This window comes from Excalfactoria chinensis, chromosome 4, assembly GCF_039878825.1.
Source record: "Excalfactoria chinensis isolate bCotChi1 chromosome 4, bCotChi1.hap2, whole genome shotgun sequence".
Classification (NCBI taxonomy): Eukaryota; Metazoa; Chordata; class Aves; order Galliformes; family Phasianidae; genus Excalfactoria; species Excalfactoria chinensis.
Window position 1 is genome coordinate 82,301,128 of NC_092828.1, and position 16,493 is coordinate 82,317,620.

A 16,493-nucleotide genomic window follows, 5' to 3' on the forward strand; every position below is an offset into this window, starting at 1 on the left:
AGATCGGGGGCACGTGGGTGTGGGGCGGGGGGCCTGGTGGGTGTAGTAGGGACATGGGTGTATAGCGACATGGGACTGCGCAGGGGTACACAGGGACACGGTGTTGCAGGGACACGGGGTGCATGGGAAGCCCTCCTGCCCTTCCCGCACACTGTGCAGCCCAGCTCCCAGCCCCGCTGCCCAGCACCAGGCCTGGATCTCACGCTCCAGCCCTTCTCCCCACGCCCTGCTCCTGCCCTGTGCCCCTGGCTCCTTGTCCCCACAGCCGGGCCTGTTGGTGGCACTGTGATGGTGGCCCCGGCCATCTCCAGGAGGAAACGCAGCTGCTGCTTTGAGTCAGAAACTCCGAAAAGGGGAACTGAAAGGGTGGGGTTGGCCGGCCCCGTTCTTCCTCCCTGCACGGCGGACCCCAGTGCCGGCCCCGCGCCGTGTCCCTACAGCCGCCCCGACTCGCGGTGCTGGGCCGCTCGGGGCAGGCGTGGGGCAGCAGGCACAGCACAGCACGGCGCTGCCCATTGGGGCGGCCGGGAGGGCTCGGTGAGTGCGGGGCACCCAGGGTGGGCTGCGTCCCAGGGCCGTGAAAGAGATGTGACGTGGGCAGCACGAGGGCTCGTGGCCTCACATCTCTGCCGTGTGCCCCTGGGCGGTGCTGGGGATGGGGGAGGTATCTCAGGTGCTGGGGAGCTGTGGTGCGCCATACCAAGCAGCCCCGTTTGGGCCATGAGGATTGGATGCACGCTGAGCTGGTGGCATCCATCCTGCTGCCATGAGGGCCCTGGGTGGCCGTAAGGCTGTGCCAGAATAGGGGCTTGGGGTGGTCTGTGGGTGCTAGAGTGTGCTGGAACTGCCTGTCAGGGTGCTGGCTGGATGCTGGTGGCACTGGGGCTGCATGGAGCAGGGAGTGGGGGTGTGAGTGCTGGAGCGCAGTGGAGCAGGGGGTGGAGGTGCTGGCAGGGCCTTTGCACACTGAATCCCAGCTCCGGTCCAGCCACTGATTGTGCAGGGTTGCCTGTGGCAGCTCCCCTCCCTGCTTGCACTCCTGTCCGAGGTGTGACAGTGGCAGGAAGTCACATTATCTGGGGGCGATGTCTCCGCTCACCAACTCTCCACCTCTGCTGCCACAGTGAGGCAGTGATGGTTGGCTGGGGAGGTGAGTATGGCCAGGCAGCCACCAGCACGGGGATGGGGTCTGGTGGCCCTGCATACATCGACCCCTTCCTCATCCCTGTTGCACAACTGGCAGAAAGGGGCAGCTGGGGAGAAATGTGCTGGTGCAGAGATGAGGAGGCTGCGCTGGGGACAGGGAGGAACAGCACTGTAGTGGATCAGAGCATCCCTCTGTGACACTCACCGTCCTTTTCTCCCTGGTGTCCTCACTGTGTCCTCTGGGATGGTGATCTGTCCATTCTGCCCACTGCTGCTGGGGGTGATGTAGTTGCTGCAACACAAGGTAAGGCTCCCTGCATCTCATGGCCTGTGGGTCAGCAGCCACTGCAGCCACCTGCCACGTCCCCAGTTCCCTCAGCCCTCAGCCCTGGATCAGCCAGAGACTGATGGTTCTTCAGATGACCCATTATTTTTAAGTTGTTTTTACTTTTAAACCACCCAAAGAACCCCTAAGCAATGGGGCCCACAGTGGGAGGACAGGGGCAGCCCCATTGTTTACAGGCACACAGGGCTGCTTTGCTGCTAAAGGGTCTGTGGTGGGGGTCTGGACATTGGAGAAGATGGGAGGGACACTCTGCTTCTGCCCCCCTGCTGGGCATGCCATGGGAGAGGCACAGCGGACAGAACCACGTAGAATACCTTTGGTCCCCCTGTGTCCCTGTGGTGAGCAGATGGGCTGCACAGATGTGCAGCAGGGAGCTTGACCCCATTTTTCCAGGGAAAAGAGAACAAACCTGAGGTGAAGGGATAGGGGACACAGAGAAGGTAATGGGGGGGTGTGGATCAGTAGTGGCTCCATGTGGCTCAGCAGTGAGACCAGGAGCTGGTCACAGCCCTCCATGGGAGCACCTCACACCTTCAGCCACAGGGTGCTACAGACATCCAGAGCCGTTCCTGGAGAGGGTCAGGAGCTGTGCTGGTGGGGGCTGCAGGAGGGTTTAAGCACCTGAGTGCTGGCTAAAGGAAACACTTTGAGCCTGGCTCATATGGGGAAAGGAGTTCAGCACTGTCTGCCTGCAGACTCCCTGTGCAGAGTGGGGAAGGATGGCTCTAGAGCCACTGTTTGCTCTTGTCAGCACAGCACTGCAGGCATTTGGGGCCAGGACTGACCCCTGCTTTTTTGTGGACCTGCCCCCACAGCTGTCCCATGTGCAAGGCAGAGCCCAGGCAGCTCAGTGGGAGGAAACAGCCCACACAGACAGCAGTGCCGAGAGGAGGAGGGAGGGTGCTGGGTGTCACAGCTTGGCCTCCATGCTCCTCCCTGAGGTGGCGTTTCTCACGGCCTCCCCAGCTCCCTCCCATTTAGCCACCAGCACCCAGCTGGAGCTGGAGCCCGTAGGGTGGCAGCTTGGTCCTCACCATGGCATCTCAAGGGGGAAGCAACCAGGGAGAAGTCACCCCATAAACACCCTGTATGTGTGTGAGGTCCGGCTGCAGGCAGGTGTTGGGCTGAGCAAGAGCTGTGTCATTGTCACCCTGCACACAGCAACCCCAGGAGCAGGGCAAGGAGGCAGCTGGGGTGGCCGACATGGCCAGCATCATCCTGGAGAGCATCTTCTTGAAGCGCTCGCAGCAGAAGAAGAAAACATCTCCCCTCAACTTCAAGAAGCGCCTGTTCCTGCTGACAGAGAGCAAGCTGTCCTACTACGAGTATGACTTTGAGCGTGGGGTGAGTCTGTGAGGCTGCTGGCCCCACACCAGCACAAAGCATGGGGATGAGGATGTCCCCAGGTCCCCACTTTGGGGATCATTCTAACCAGTCTTGTCTCTTGCAGCGCCGAGGCAGCAAGAAGGGCTCAGTGGACATTGAGAAGATCACCTGTGTGGAGACAGTGGTGCCCGAAAACAATCCTCCCCCAGAGCGGCAGGTCCCGGTGAGTATCCCTGCTGCTGTCCCCTGTATTCTCTTTGGGGCAGTGCTGTCTGGCATGGAGCTCTGTGCACACAGCCCAAACTGTACTGATGTCCAGCCCAACACGGAGCATGGGGCAGGAGAAAGGCAAGGGCTGTGGAAGCAGCTGAGCTGCAGGATGTCAGTGTCCATCTTTCCCTCTCTCTTCCAGAGGAAAGGGGAGGATTACAACACGGAACAGATCTCCATCATTGAGCGGTTCCCCTACCCCTTTCAGGTGAGTTCTCATCGTGCTCACTTCACCTTTCTGCTTCACCTGGCTGCAGGGTGGGAGCTGGCATTGCAGCAGGGATGAGAAGAGCAGGGGGACATGAGGATAAGCACAGCATCATTTTGGGGACACCCTGCTGCTGTGTGGGGCAAGCTGATGAGCCCTCATGGGCAGTGAGGAATTGGGCAACTCTCTGGAAAAGAAGATGGATGCTGGCCCTGAACTTTGTCCTGCCATTTTCGGTCCCCTGGCCAGTACTGGAGGGATGGATGCTCTTTGCTCACTCAGCCCCTAACCCAGTTGCTCACGCTCGCTGGCACCCAGCACAATGAAAGTCAGAGAAGGAAGTGGAAAGTCTCAGGGGAAGGGGCTTATTTATAACGTCTCTGTCATGGTTCCATGAGCATCACGGGGCCGGCACACAACGGCACGACTTTTGCTCCGGGTGGCTGCAAGCCTCTGCTTTCCTATTTCCCCCCATGAGCTGTGGCCTGGTGCTGAGCACATTGTCTACAGGTGGTGTACGATGAGGGGCCCCTCTATGTCTTCTCCCCGACAGAGGAGCTGCGCAAACGCTGGATCCATCAGCTGAAGAGCGGTGAGTTTTGGGGCACCCAGCTGTGCGTGCGGTGTGACTCAGAGCGTTGGGTTTCCGGGGGCTCGCTGCCTCGTGGTTACGATATCCCATATCTGCGGAGGAGAGAGCTCTATCAGAAAGTGCTCCCATGACGAGCAAAGTCATAAGGCTATTCCCCTGCTTGCATCATTTGTACCATCCCTGTGCTAGTGTGAGCCTGGGGAGAGGAGGCACTCACCTCCTACTGATTCCTACAGCGTTGTCTGAGGTATTTTGCCATCCCACAAACCTGTTCCAGAGCAGCTCAAGCAACTTCAGAAGTCACCGAGAGCAGGAGGAAATGGCAGATGTGGCCACAGAGCTCCACCAAGGGGAGGGTAGAGCCCCCATTGCACTAGGAAGGAAATGTGGACAAAAAGTGTCTTAGGAGCCCAGGAGCATCTCCAAGCTCATCCCAAGCCCTGCGTGGTGCTGCTGAGCTGATGCTTTGCTGCGGAGCTGCTCTCCTTGAGCTGTGAGTGCCTTGCTGCAGCACTTCACGGAGGGGCTGAGCTGTTTGTGGTCAGCCAAAATCTTGATGGAGCTGTGTGTGTGTCTGTGTGTGTGTGTGTGTATCTTTCTGTCGCTTTGTGCTGGTGGGGTTAGATTAGCTGCTCAAATTGACACAGGGAAGTTTGCCTGAGCAAGGAGGAAGCAGAGCAGGCTGATAACAGGGAAGTCAGTTATCTCACAAGAGCCCTGCTGTTCTGCCTAGCTGCTAGCCCCGCTTCCCCACTCCAGGAGGATGGTGCGGTGGCAGTAGAAGCCATTGCAGGATCTGCAGGGAAAGAGAGAGAAAATACTGGCTGTTTTTTGCTGGGATGCCCACATCCTGCTTCTTGGAGAGACAGGGCTCTCTGCAGGCAGTGGAGATAGTGTGGGCCATCATGCTGAGGTGGCATTTAGGCACATCCAGGTGTCCCACAGCTTGGGGATGAGCAGCAGGAAGTCGGTTGGTGCCTGCTTGCAGAGGGAGCAGCCCCCAGCAAGGAAGGTTGCTGAGCAGGAAGGGGATGGTAGCAGCATCCTGCTCTGCCCACAGGAAAACTGGGTCCAGCACCAAAGGCTCAAAAGGTCTGTGAGTTGTGGACCTCAACAGACAGCCTGGGGGATGCTGGACATGCAGAAGGACTGGTTGCAGCAGGACCTGGCTCTTCAGATGTTCTCGTGTCCTTTTGCAGAGCTGCTGAAGAGCTTTGATCAAATATGAGAGGGAAGGGCTGGCCTTCCCCTGGCTAGCAGCTTGGTGGCACAGGGTTTCTGTTGCTGTGGCACAGAGGCAAGAGCAACTAGCTGGAGGAAACCCAAGCAGCAGGGCCATGTAATTGTGCGTCAGTGGGAGAGCAGGGAGTGAAATAATTTACTGGGGTTGATCATCTGCATTTGGGGTCACATGCATCTCCCCTCCTTGGCTGCAGTGATCCGATACAACAGCGACCTGGTGCAGAAGTACCACCCCTGCTTCTGGATCGATGGCCAGTACCTGTGCTGCTCCCAGACAGCCAAGAACGCCATGGGCTGCAAGATCCTGGAGAGCAGGAATGGCAGTAAGACACTGGGCACCCTCCCCTTGCCCGTTGCCAGCCCTGGTGATCACTTCCCACCTGCCCACCACAGGTAGGGATCTGTGCTCACCTTTGTTTTTGTGTTGTGGAGGTTTAAAAGCTGGGCGGTCACATCGCAAAACAAAGAAGCCTCTTCCCCCCACTCCTGAGGAGGACACGGTAAGGACCAGTGAACACGGGTTTGCTCCAAAGTGTTTAAAGAGAAGTCTGCAGAATTTTACAGACCAGAACTTGTCTTTGGAGGGGGATGTCAAAGTAGAGTCCGAGGGGGCTTGAAACAGGGGATGGAGCCCAAAGAGCTGGAGGAACATTGAATGATCTCACCCTGAGAGTTCCCAGGGGGAGCTGAGAAAGAGAGTAACCCTGATACAGGATAAAGACCAAAGGTTCGAGGGGAAAAGCTTTGGTGAAGACAGGCCTCCAAGAAGGAAATACTGCTGTAAAAACTCTGGGTTGGGTCAGTCTCTTGGTGGAATTGTATGTGGGAGCTGAGATGGAATGCTGTGCTAACCTGGCCAGGCTTGGGGGAGGGTCTTTGCCCAGGAAATAGCATGCCTGCCAGCCTCACCGTGTTCCTTGCTCTCCCTTGCCATGAGGAAGATGGTGATGAAGCCCCTGCCCCCTGAGCCAGCCCCCAGTGCAGCAGGCGAAATGAAGAAGGTGGTGGCCCTGTACAACTACGTGCCAATGAATGTGCAGGACCTGCAGCTGCAGAAGGGTGAGGAGTACCTCATCCTGGAGGAAAGCCATCTGCCCTGGTGGAAAGCCCGTGACAAAAATGGGTAAGAGCTCCCACTATCCATGGCATTCACCCTGCAGCTGTGTTCTATCCCAGCATTGCTCCCGGGGCAGCCCCAGGGACCCCCGTCTGACACTGGGGAATCCCAACGGGTCTCCGACTCTCAAACTATTTTCTCCTGCAGAAGGGAAGGATACATCCCTAGCAACTATGTCACCGAAACCAGCAATTCCCTGGAGATTTATGAGTGAGTAGGAGAAAGAGTGGCGATCTGGCAAGTTGTGCTCAGTTGGAGACCTTTTACATCGTGTTCTGGGTCAGGATCAAGCCAGGATGTGAACAGGGCTGGCCTGGGGGTCGCCCTGATGGTTGTATCCCTCCCTGTTCCAGGTGGTACTCAAAGAATATCACTCGGAGCCAAGCAGAGCAACTGCTGAAGCAGGAGGTAAGTGGTGACTCCCAGATCTGGGTCTTCTACACACATCACCTCTGCCAGCTGCTGTCACCTCACATGTAGCATGGGCCAGCCATGCTTCCCAGCCTACTGGGAAGGGAAAGCTGGGCACATCTCTAAGCCATCAGACAGCAGGCCAGTATCCACAGCTCCTTCGATGTGTTCCTCCCTCCCTTTCCAGTTGTGAACATGTCCCAGTCCTCCACAAGGGTAAACCAGCTCCAGTGAAATGACATGTTTCTAAATGCAGTGGATATTGAGGGTCAGTAGGTGTAGAAGCAATGCAAGACTGCTCCTTCCGTTGTAGCTAACAAGGAGAATAGAGCTGGCTAGATCCAGGCCAGAAATTATTTAGGTCACTGAGAGCCCTGTGGTCTCATCATTGCAGCCCAGCATTATAATTAGCCTATACTACCTGAGGGCCAAACAAATGAACCCTGCAGCCTGTGTCACCCCAACAGCCCTAGGACCTGTCTCTTTCCACTGTGACCATCTAGAAAGCAAGTCAGCAGGTGCCCCAAAGCAGGGGCTACAAGCAGGACTCCTTTCATTCACTGTACCTTCTCCAGTCATGCTGTGATTGTCCCTCTTGCCTGCTATGGTCCCTTCCTCACAAATATCCTATCCTCCCTCCTCCTCTTTTTTATTTTTTTTTAGGGTAAGGAAGGGGGCTTCATTGTCCGAGACTCTACCAGCAAGACAGGGAAATACACTGTCTCCGTTTATGCCAAGTCCGCTGTGTAAGTGGATCTAAGAATAACTTGTTGCTATCTCAGAGGGCTCCTCCAGACACCTCTGGCTCTCTGCTTGCCCTTCCCAAGCTGCTGACCCCATGCACTATCTCTCCAGAGACCCCCAAGGGATGATCCGCCATTACGTTGTATGCTGCACCCCTCAGAATCAGTATTACCTGGCAGAAAAACACGTGTTCAGCACCATCCCAGAGCTCATCACATACCATCAGCACAACTCCGCCGGTGAGTGCTCATGGCTGTGGGCAGAGCTTGCAGCCATAACCTGAACCTAATGCCCTTCATAAGCTGGTAACACCTGGACTCCACACAAGGTGTACAGTCACCATCCCCCTGCCCTGGGACAGCCCAATGGCAGATTCAGCAGAGCAAAACAGCCTGGAAAACACGCTCTGCTCTGCAGGGCTGCATCCCCAGGAACTGCACACCCCCTCTGAATTCCTGCAGGACAGCATCCATCAAACACCCCTGTACACCCACCACACGTCTTTCAATAATGCTTTGTTCTCCCATGGACAGCCCTCACTAGGCTGTAAAGCAACATTGTTCTCTTTTACTGATGCAATTTCAATCAATCCCGTTCTGGACAAAAGTAAAATATGAACCTGTCCCTTTTAACTTACCCAGCAGTGTGGGATTGCGGATGATAAAGCATCTCTCAAAAAGGGAATGGAGATAGCAGGATGCAGCCCAAGAAAAGCTGGAACAAGAATGTTCCAAGCAAGGAGCAGCTGTGACAGGCTCAAAGAAAGTATAGGGACAGAGTGAGGCCACCAGGTCTTACTTTACAGTGTCTTCCTTTTCATGGGCTGAAGGCAGGAGGCCTGTATTCCCTGCTGAAACATCATGGTGTGGCAGTGTACCTTTCTGTATTTCAGGGCTCATATCCAGACTGAAGTATCCCGTGTCTCGACACCAGAAAAGTGCACCTTCCACAGCTGGCCTGGGCTATGGTAAGCTGTCTCAGACTTCCTTAAGTTTTCCTGGCTGCAGGGCTTGAAGGGTGACTGGGTGTTCTATCTGCAGGAACTCATTGGGGCTGAGGTCCTGGTAGTTTCCCCACAGCAGGGCCCACAGTCTTCCCTGGAATCCCTTCCCTGGCCCTCTGGCACAGTACTGACCAAGAGACATGCAAGTCTATCCCCTGCATGAATAGCTCTTGGATTTCGTGAATGTTCTGTGATGGTTTTTTAGGCATGCTTATGATCTTTCAGCATGTTCTTTCAGGCAGCACATGCTTATGAGCCCTTCTTGGACCAGCTAGACTGGGAGCATCCTGCAGGAAGGGCACCCGCACCCTCATCACACCTACTCTCTCTGTCCTAGGGTCGTGGGAGATTGACCCGAAGGACCTGACCTTCCTGAAGGAACTGGGGACAGGGCAGTTTGGCGTGGTGAAGTACGGGAAATGGAGAGGCCAATACAACGTAGCCATCAAGATGATCAGGGAGGGCTCCATGTCAGAGGACGAGTTTATCGATGAAGCCAAAGTCATGATGTAAGTGGTGAGCAGCCCCCAGGTCAGTGCAGCATATATCTTTGTCAGAATACCTGCATTCCCAGATGGTTTGGAGGGACAGCATCAGGTGCCCAGTTCTCCCTCTTCCTATTCAGCAATGCTTCTTTTGCAGCTTGCCCCTGCAGATGCTCAGAAATGCCCTTCTTGCCCCCAACACAGGAACCTATCTCATGAGAAGCTGGTGCAGCTCTATGGGGTCTGCACAAAGCAGCGTCCCATCTTCATCATCACCGAGTACATGGCCAATGGCTGTCTCCTGAACTTCCTGAGGGAAACTCAGAGGCGGTTCCAGCCTGCTGAGCTGCTGGAAATGTGCAAAGATGTCTGTGAAGCTATGGAGTACCTGGAATCCAAGCAGTTTCTGCACCGAGACCTGGTAGGGATGTAGCCAAAGGACACCTCTCCAGCTCAGCTGTAGCTACAGCATGTCCTAGACAGGGTCCAGCTAATTCACTGGTGTGAAGAGAGGCAATCTACAGCCTCTCTGTCTGCCTGCAAGCTTCCCTGCCCACCTGAGCATAGACAGGGTGCCCACTATGGCACGTCTGAAGTTACTGCTAAGCAGTGGGTTAGCAGAAAAGGAAGGACTAGGCATCTTTCCAGGGGACAGTAATGCATTTTTGGCTAGGGCAGAGCTTTGCATCAGGCAACACAGGCAGCACCACTAGCTCAGACACTGAGCTGTAATCCCCATGTAAAGCTGAGCCTGTGGTTTTTCAGGCCTCTGGCTGGCATTGCCAGCATGCAGTCTACTGTGTGCCATACCTGATCTCCGCATGCTTCTTTGTCCAGCAAAATCACACCAGGGAAATTGTCCCTCCATGGATAAATGGGAGGCCTAGGGGGTCCTGCCTTGCCAGATAAAGCGGGGCAAAGCATTAGTTGGATGGAGATGGTAGAGAGATAAGAGAAGCAGGAGCGGGTAGGAACGACTGCCTCCATCTCTCCATCCACAGGCTGCTCGCAACTGTTTGGTGAACGACCAAGGCATTGTGAAAGTCTCAGATTTTGGCCTTTCCAGGTTTGGTAGATACGTGTCACTTTCCTGTCTTGATTTTCTATTGCCCTTATCAGTTTCTTCTGCACTTTTGTCTGTCTCCCCCGTGATTCTCCAGCTCTGCTTTTCTCCTGCCTTCTCCTGTCTTTCATCCGTCTGGTCAACGTCCTTCATCCTTCCGTCATCCCTTTCTTACATCCTTCATCCCCATTGTCCTGTCTTCTTGCTGCTTCACCCCCCATCTCCAGGCTCCTGCCTGCAGCCAGTTTTGCCTCTTGCTACGTCACCCTCGCTCATTCCCAGGCTCGACTAACATAAACTTGTCTGCAAAGGGACGTTTTTGCCTTTTGAAACCCATGCAGAGTGCAAACTCTGATCACTCTGAAAGCTGTGGATTCCCTTTGGGCTTTGTTAGTTGTGTGAGAAGTGACACGGAGGACAGGTGCCCTGATCTGTTGATGTGCCGCAGATACGTTCTGGATGATGAGTACACAAGCTCCATGGGGTCAAAGTTTCCAGTTCGGTGGTCTCCTCCTGAAGTGCTTCTGTACAGCAAGTTCAGCAGCAAATCCGATGTGTGGTCGTTTGGTAAGAGCGCAGGGTTAATGGCTCAGGGGGCAGGAGGAGGCCCAACAGCAGCGAGCTCCCCAAGGAGCACAGATGCTATCACAGATGCTATCACCTGTCCCTGCCGTTTCCCACCACAGGCGTGCTGATGTGGGAGGTTTACTCTTTGGGAAAGATGCCTTACGAGAGGTTTAACAACAGCGAGACCACAGAGCACGTCATCCAAGGCCTGCGTCTCTACAGGCCGCAGCAGGCCTCAGAGCGGGTCTACGCCATCATGTACAGCTGCTGGCACGAGGTACGTGGCCGCGAGGCGGGCCAGGCGGCGGGCAGGGCGCGGTGCGGGTGCCCACAGGCCTTCCTCTCGCCCCGCAGAAGGCCGAGGAGCGCCCCACCTTCTCCACACTGCTGGGCAGCATCGTGGACATCACAGACGAAGAGCCGTGAGCGGCCCTAACCGCAGCCCTTCCCGGTGCCGGTGGCTGGAACTACCGGGCCGTGGATACCGGACAGCGCTGCGGAGCCCCGACCAGCCCTCACAATAAACCGCTCCGAACGGCTCCGGGCCTGCCGACACTGAGCATGCGCGGCGCGGGCGGAAGTAAGGGGCGGGCGGAAGTAAGGGGGAGGGCGTGCGCATGCGCGATCGCGGAGTGGCGCTGCACGTGAAGGTCGCGGCGGCGGCATGGAGGCGCCGTCCGGCGGCGGGCTGGGGGGAGCCGACCCGCAGCTCCAGCGTTTCATCGAGGTGGAGACTCAGAAACAGAGGTTCCAGCAGCTGGTGCACCAGATGACCGAGCTCTGCTGGGTACGTCGAGAGCTGGGAGGGCGGGAGGCCGCAGCGGCTCCGGTTATCCTCAGGAGGCGGTGGGGTGGGGCGTGGGCTTCGTCCTCCGGTTATCCTACGGAGGCGGTGGGGCGGGGATGGGGCGCGGTGGAAGCCCTGTGCCTCGGGCTGTGCGCTCCGGGGAGGAGGAGGAGCCCCCAGTGAGGCTGAGGTGGAAGGGCGGGAGTTGGGAGGGGGGAGAGCGGGCGCGGCGCTGCAGCCCCGGATCCAAAGCAGCCGCTGCTCCACAGGAGAAGTGCATGGACAAGCCCGGGCCGAAGCTGGACAGCCGGGCCGAGACGTGCTTCGTGAACTGCGTGGAGCGCTTCATCGACACCAGTCAGTTCATCCTGAACCGGCTGGAGCAGACACAGAAGTCCAAATCGGCCTTCTCGGAGAGCCTGTCTGACTGAGCGGCCCCAAAAACGGGGAGCGGGACGGCCCTGCTGCACCCTGCGCCCGTCCCTCTGCTGCCCCGACAAGCTGAGGTCAGCTCCGGGGCGTAGGGCTTAATTAAATGACGGTTCTGTGAAAGCTGCAGCCAGCCAGATGAGAGCCTGTAACGGATCCACTTCAGCGCGGTGTTGTGCTGCGCCCATCCCCGACCACCTGGAAGCATCTTCACACCGGGACGCAGGGGCTGCAGGTGTCATGCATGAAGCGGTGGTGGTGGTGGTGGGGATGCTCCCAGCAGGGCTGCTCCCAGCGCTAAGCATGCCACTGCTGCCTTAAAACAGTGCTGCACACACCTTCATTGCACAAAACCAACCCTCCTCGGTAGGTGCCATCGAGCCTTGCAGTTCAGGCTCTGCAGAAGGAGAGCAGCAGGACTGCACCAGCACAGGCACCCCTAACGAGGAGAGCTGCTGGGCATGGTGAACATCCCGGGCAGTATCACTGCTGGAAGACATTTCAAAGGCTTCCCTAAAGTCATTCATGTGGCCAAGTGGCAAACTTTCATATTGCAGCACGGCTCTCTCAATACTGACTTGCTCCATTCATTGCTTTCTCCTCGTCAATGTAATAAATATTAAGTGGGTCAAATTTCTAACACGAAATTCTCCTTTGTTCAGGTAGATGATCACTGCAAAATGGAAACATGGCATTCTGGTCATTCCTTCCCCTTCCCAATGGTACTATTTATTTGCAAAATTAGAAGAGAGGGGGAGTAATTGTCTTCTGGGTAGGCGACCTGCTGTGAATTCTCATCTATTGCTCAACGTATTTGGTCCCATGAATCAAAGCTCATGGTTGTGGCCTTTCCCCTTCCTCCCCAAAGGGTTAACAGAACCTGCTTCCTTGTACAGAGTGCCTAAGTACAGGAAAACTACAGCCTGCTGCTTTGTAACTACCCACACCGTCATCTGTGGGGATTACTGGAGGGAAGCCTGTGGCTGTGTCTTCTGGACTTTTGCCCCTAGGAAATGACACAGAGCTTCTAACTGGAAAAACAACCAGCACCTACTAATCCACCCTCTGTAACGCAGTGTAGCGTTTCAGCATTGTTTGCAGACAGCCTGGCTCTGGGAAGCACGGAGTGACCCATGTTACTAACATACGGCTTAGAGCTCATATGAACCTCATGATGTGGTTCTGTGCATGACAGTTTGCTGTGGGTGGCTAGACAGGGTGTGTGGAGCATCTAATAGATGTCTTATAGCCAGCAGTCTTCCGAGGAGTGAGTTCAGAATGAGTTCAATAGAGCTGTGCATATACTAACCTGCAAGGATACAGCTATCTGCCCATCTTTCCAAAGCTTACCATTGAGCTAGAGACTGTTAGGTGCTTCCTGTCCCCATTGTGAGCCATTCTCCCTCCCATCCCTGCCCTGTGTTTCTCTCAAGCACCCACATTGTTTCTTCCTACCCCTCTAATTCTTCATGTCCCTCTGTGCTGGCCCAGCTCTCGGTACAGATGCATTGGCAGCTGCTTGGTAACTGAACACTGCTGGCTTTGATGATGCACCTGTATACATCATTAGCCTGCACAACAGATGCTTCATGTTCCCCCCTGTAAGAGCCAGCACAGTACGTGGCAGCACCACTGAAGTTCTCCAGTCTTGGCTGTATTCTGCTCTTGGATGTGAACCTGTAAATAAATTCGAACAGAAGAAGCAGTCTACAAAAGAATTTTTGCTGGGTATGTCATTTGGAAGGCCAGGCACTTGTCTTCTATCCACATCATCTCAGCATCACGTTAGAAGATTAAGAGTGGCAAAATAATCTAAGTATTCTTAAGAAAAATACTCGGAGGCTTCCCCACATGATCAGTCTTTGCCTTCAGTAAGGGTTAGCACTGTGTTAGTGCTGCAGGCCTCTGTGCAACCAAAGCAGATCCTGACAAGGGCGGATCAATCCCTCATAAAAGAACAGTTGAAGAGGCACTGGGTACTGACAGCGTGGCTGTTCTCAGCACTCATGTCTGTAACAGTGAAGGAGGCTGCAGTCCCTGCCAGATTCCAGGCAGTGGGAGGTCACACTGATCACATGCCCAAGGCAGGCAGAAGGCAACCGCTGGCCCCCACACGCACACAAGTACCCAGCAGCATCCAATGCAGCAAGTTCAACCTTGCACAGAGGAGCTGCTCGCTGGTTGGAGCTGACAGCGCTTCAGAAGCTTCCTCATACACTTTCACCTTCCTCCTCTTCTGTGCTCTGAGAGCTTTTGTCCTCCGAGTGCAGAAGAGGCTGGTGCTGACATGACTGATGTCTGTCTGTGCTCCTCCACGCCGTGTGCAGGTCTGCCCTGCCTTGCTGCAGGAAAAGGGGCAGGAGGTTGGGGCTGAAGGGCACGTCCCTGAAGGCATGAAGGAGGAAGATGCCAGACACGATGGTGAGGAAGCCACTGATGGTGCCAATGATGTTGTCTAGCACCATGTGTTGCCACTCCTTGAAGAGGATGGCAGAGCACGTCATGACTGCTGTGGTGAACAGCACATAGTAAATGGGAGTGACCACGGACGTGTTGAAGATGTCCAGGGCTTTGTTCAGGTAGTTGATCTGCACGCTGATGCAGATCACCAGGCACACCAGGAGCACCCAACCCAGCGGTTCTTTCAGGACTGGCTTCCCAGCAAACAGTTCTTTCAGGGCAATCCCCAAGCCTTTGACACACGATACAGAAAGTGAGCCGATGGCGGAGCAAACCAGAACGTAAACCAGGACGTTGCTCTGTCCGTAACGGGGTCCAGCCACAAAGATGAGCAGAAGGGAGCTCACCAGCACACACACAGCAAATACAATGAATCCTTGGAGAGAGAATAATTAAAGGCTCTATCAGAATGGAGAACAGTAGCCCCAGTGACAGAACAGCAAGCAGGGCAGCAGCATACCCAGAGCCTATGGCATTAGCAGATGCTGGGGGCACGCTGACCAAGAAGGGGGGCACAGCCGTGCTGGAGCACTGTCTGGAGGGCAGCAGAAGGCCTGGGAAGCCAGCACTAGCTAAATTCTGCAGGGTGTGGTGGGAGAGAGAACCCCCTTCAGTCTAGACAAGCTGTTCCCTCCCCAGTACTGTTATTTCCAAGCCTGAAAGTTGACATGATGCCTTTTATGTAAGTACCTGGATCTTTCAGCTTCTCTGCCATTGACTCCAGGCTGGAAACCTCTTCTTCCTGGGGAGCATGGATTACCATCACCGTGGAGCCCAGAATGCTTAGGACGCAGCCAATCTTGCCATGAACATTCAGCTGCTCATTCAGGAAGGTGGAAGACAGAACTGCGCTGGAAAAATCAAAACAACAAGAAAAAAAAACCAAAACAAGGAAAGCCAAGCAGTTAGGAATGGAATATCTCAAGGAAGGGACAGAGGAAAGCAGTACAGCTTTCACCACTTAGTGGTGGCAGGTGAGGTAAGGACGGTTCTGAGGCTGCTTACCTAACGAGGACACTCAGAGCACCCAGTGGAGTTACCAGCGTTGCAGGGGCAAAGGCATAGGCAGCAAAATTTGCTGCTTCTCCAATTCCCACTGCAAGAGAAACTCTGTCAGGTGAACATCAGAGTAAAGAGCAGTTCAGTGTAATACAGATGAGTGTGCAGGCATTAGAGAGATTCCCATGTGCAACCAGGAGAGGACAGTGCCAGCTAGAACAAGCAGAAGCTTTTCCTTCTCACACATAGGAGGCTCCTGGTGATACATGGTTATCCTCAACCACACGTGGCCATGCAGCTAAGCAGTAACAACAGAAACATATTTACATGCCCTCAAAGCTGAAAGGAGCTTTGGCTCGTTACGTGTTTCAAAGTTAATCTCTGCTGGGAAGGTTCTTAGGGCTTTTTGCAGGGTAAATCAAGTGTCACGTTTGACAAGGATGCAGCAGAGCTGCTGGATCAGTGTTGCCTGGAGGCAGGGTCTGAGCAGGGTCAGGAGCACTGACCCAACCCAGTCAGACCAGTTCCTCAGTTCCTATTCAGCAGGGCTTCAAAACAATTTAGAGTTATAATTAGGTCTACAGCCCCACACATTCAGGAGATAAAAATCAAACAGTTCAGCAGTCCTAGGATGGCTGGGTTGGAAGGGCCATCAAAGGTCAGCCAATTCCCATCCCCTGCTGCGGGCAGGGCTGCCCAGCACTCAGCCAGGCACCCAGCAGGGATGGGGCAGCAGACGTGCTCCAACCCCTGAGCATCCCCGTGGGCTCCTTCTGACCCTTCCTGCCTTTCGGATGCAGGACGCAATACGGGAGCTCAGCAGGGCAGAGGCACAGGAACCCCCCCCCCTCCCCGTCGGCTCAGCCGGGAGCAATCCCAGCGCTGCTCATCCTTTCCCGATCTCTGGGTACTCACTGCACAGCAGCCCTGCCCACCACAGCCACTCCCGCAGGTACGCGTGCCCTCCGTGCCCTGCGGAGAAAGGGACGGGGCAATGGAGGGACGGGGCAATGGAGGGACGGGGCAATGGAGGGACGGGGCAATGGAGGCGGATCCCCGCTCGGGGTCGGCTCTGGCCGTACCTGCCCTGGGACGCCCGCGGCCGCACAGCCGGAGCAGCCCCTTCTTCTTCAGGATGAAGCTGCCTCCGATGAAGGCGCTGGAAGCCAAAGCCAGCCCCAGCCCCACGTAGAAGCCGGGCCGACCTCCCGCCGGCCCCATGGCGGCCCCCGGTCCGCCGCGATCGCCTTCCCCCGGCGCGGAACGGGCGGAGCGGGGCTGCGGGCAGCCCGGACGGC

The 16,493-nt window shown here is 55.6% G+C and overlaps 3 protein-coding genes across 3 annotated transcripts; 2 read left to right on the forward strand and 1 right to left on the reverse strand.

Annotated features, from left to right (window-relative positions):
* The first annotated feature begins 50 nt into the window (after window positions 1-50).
* BTK (Bruton tyrosine kinase) lies at window positions 51-11,053 on the forward strand. Its single transcript, XM_072334808.1, has 20 exons — window positions 51-537; window positions 1,436-1,450; window positions 2,654-2,836; window positions 2,943-3,041; window positions 3,231-3,296; window positions 3,807-3,888; window positions 5,325-5,453; window positions 5,563-5,630; window positions 6,072-6,253; window positions 6,395-6,457; window positions 6,601-6,655; window positions 7,322-7,404; window positions 7,514-7,641; window positions 8,295-8,369; window positions 8,743-8,914; window positions 9,095-9,311; window positions 9,892-9,956; window positions 10,402-10,520; window positions 10,640-10,797; window positions 10,875-11,053. Exons 1-20 carry the CDS (start codon window positions 70-72, stop codon window positions 10,944-10,946), a joined length of 2,499 nt encoding a protein of 832 aa, XP_072190909.1. The 5' UTR covers window positions 51-69; the 3' UTR covers window positions 10,947-11,053.
* Window positions 11,054-11,128: 75 nt separating this feature from the next.
* Window positions 11,129-12,376, forward strand: TIMM8A (translocase of inner mitochondrial membrane 8A). The gene is made up of 2 exons (XM_072334766.1): window positions 11,129-11,307; window positions 11,577-12,376. The coding sequence occupies exons 1-2, from the start codon at window positions 11,185-11,187 to the stop codon at window positions 11,736-11,738; spliced, it is 285 nt and encodes a 94-aa protein (XP_072190867.1). The 5' UTR covers window positions 11,129-11,184; the 3' UTR covers window positions 11,739-12,376.
* A 65-nt stretch (window positions 12,377-12,441) lies between these two features.
* LOC140251241 (magnesium transporter NIPA2-like) lies at window positions 12,442-16,463 on the reverse strand. The gene is made up of 5 exons (XM_072334765.1): window positions 16,278-16,463; window positions 16,111-16,167; window positions 15,202-15,292; window positions 14,887-15,047; window positions 12,442-14,572 (listed from the first exon to the last, which is right to left on the reverse strand). Exons 1-5 carry the CDS (start codon window positions 16,414-16,416, stop codon window positions 13,947-13,949), a joined length of 1,074 nt encoding a protein of 357 aa, XP_072190866.1. The 5' UTR covers window positions 16,417-16,463; the 3' UTR covers window positions 12,442-13,946.
* Window positions 16,464-16,493: the final 30 nt, after the last annotated feature.

Excerpts from the sequence above, each read along its gene's own strand:
- LOC140251241 (XM_072334765.1), bottom strand. The coding sequence starts at position 16,416 with ATGGGGCCGGCGGGAGGTCGGCCCGGCTTCTACGTGGGGCTGGGGCTG. Across the intron at positions 16,168-16,277 it reads CCGCGGGCGTCCCAGGGCAG|GGCACGGAGGGCACGCGTAC; the intron begins GTACGGCCAGAG and ends CTTTCTCCGCAG. Across the intron at positions 15,293-16,110 it reads GTGGGCAGGGCTGCTGTGCA|TGGGAATTGGAGAAGCAGCA; the intron begins GTGAGTACCCAG and ends TTTCTCTTGCAG.
- TIMM8A (XM_072334766.1), top strand. The coding sequence starts at position 11,185 with ATGGAGGCGCCGTCCGGCGGCGGGCTGGGGGGAGCCGACCCGCAGCTC. Across the intron at positions 11,308-11,576 it reads AGATGACCGAGCTCTGCTGG|GAGAAGTGCATGGACAAGCC; the intron begins GTACGTCGAGAG and ends GCTGCTCCACAG.
- BTK (XM_072334808.1), top strand. The coding sequence starts at position 70 with ATGGGACTGCGCAGGGGTACACAGGGACACGGTGTTGCAGGGACACGG. Across the intron at positions 5,454-5,562 it reads CCTGGAGAGCAGGAATGGCA|GTTTAAAAGCTGGGCGGTCA; the intron begins GTAAGACACTGG and ends TGTGTTGTGGAG. Across the intron at positions 6,458-6,600 it reads AATTCCCTGGAGATTTATGA|GTGGTACTCAAAGAATATCA; the intron begins GTGAGTAGGAGA and ends TCCCTGTTCCAG.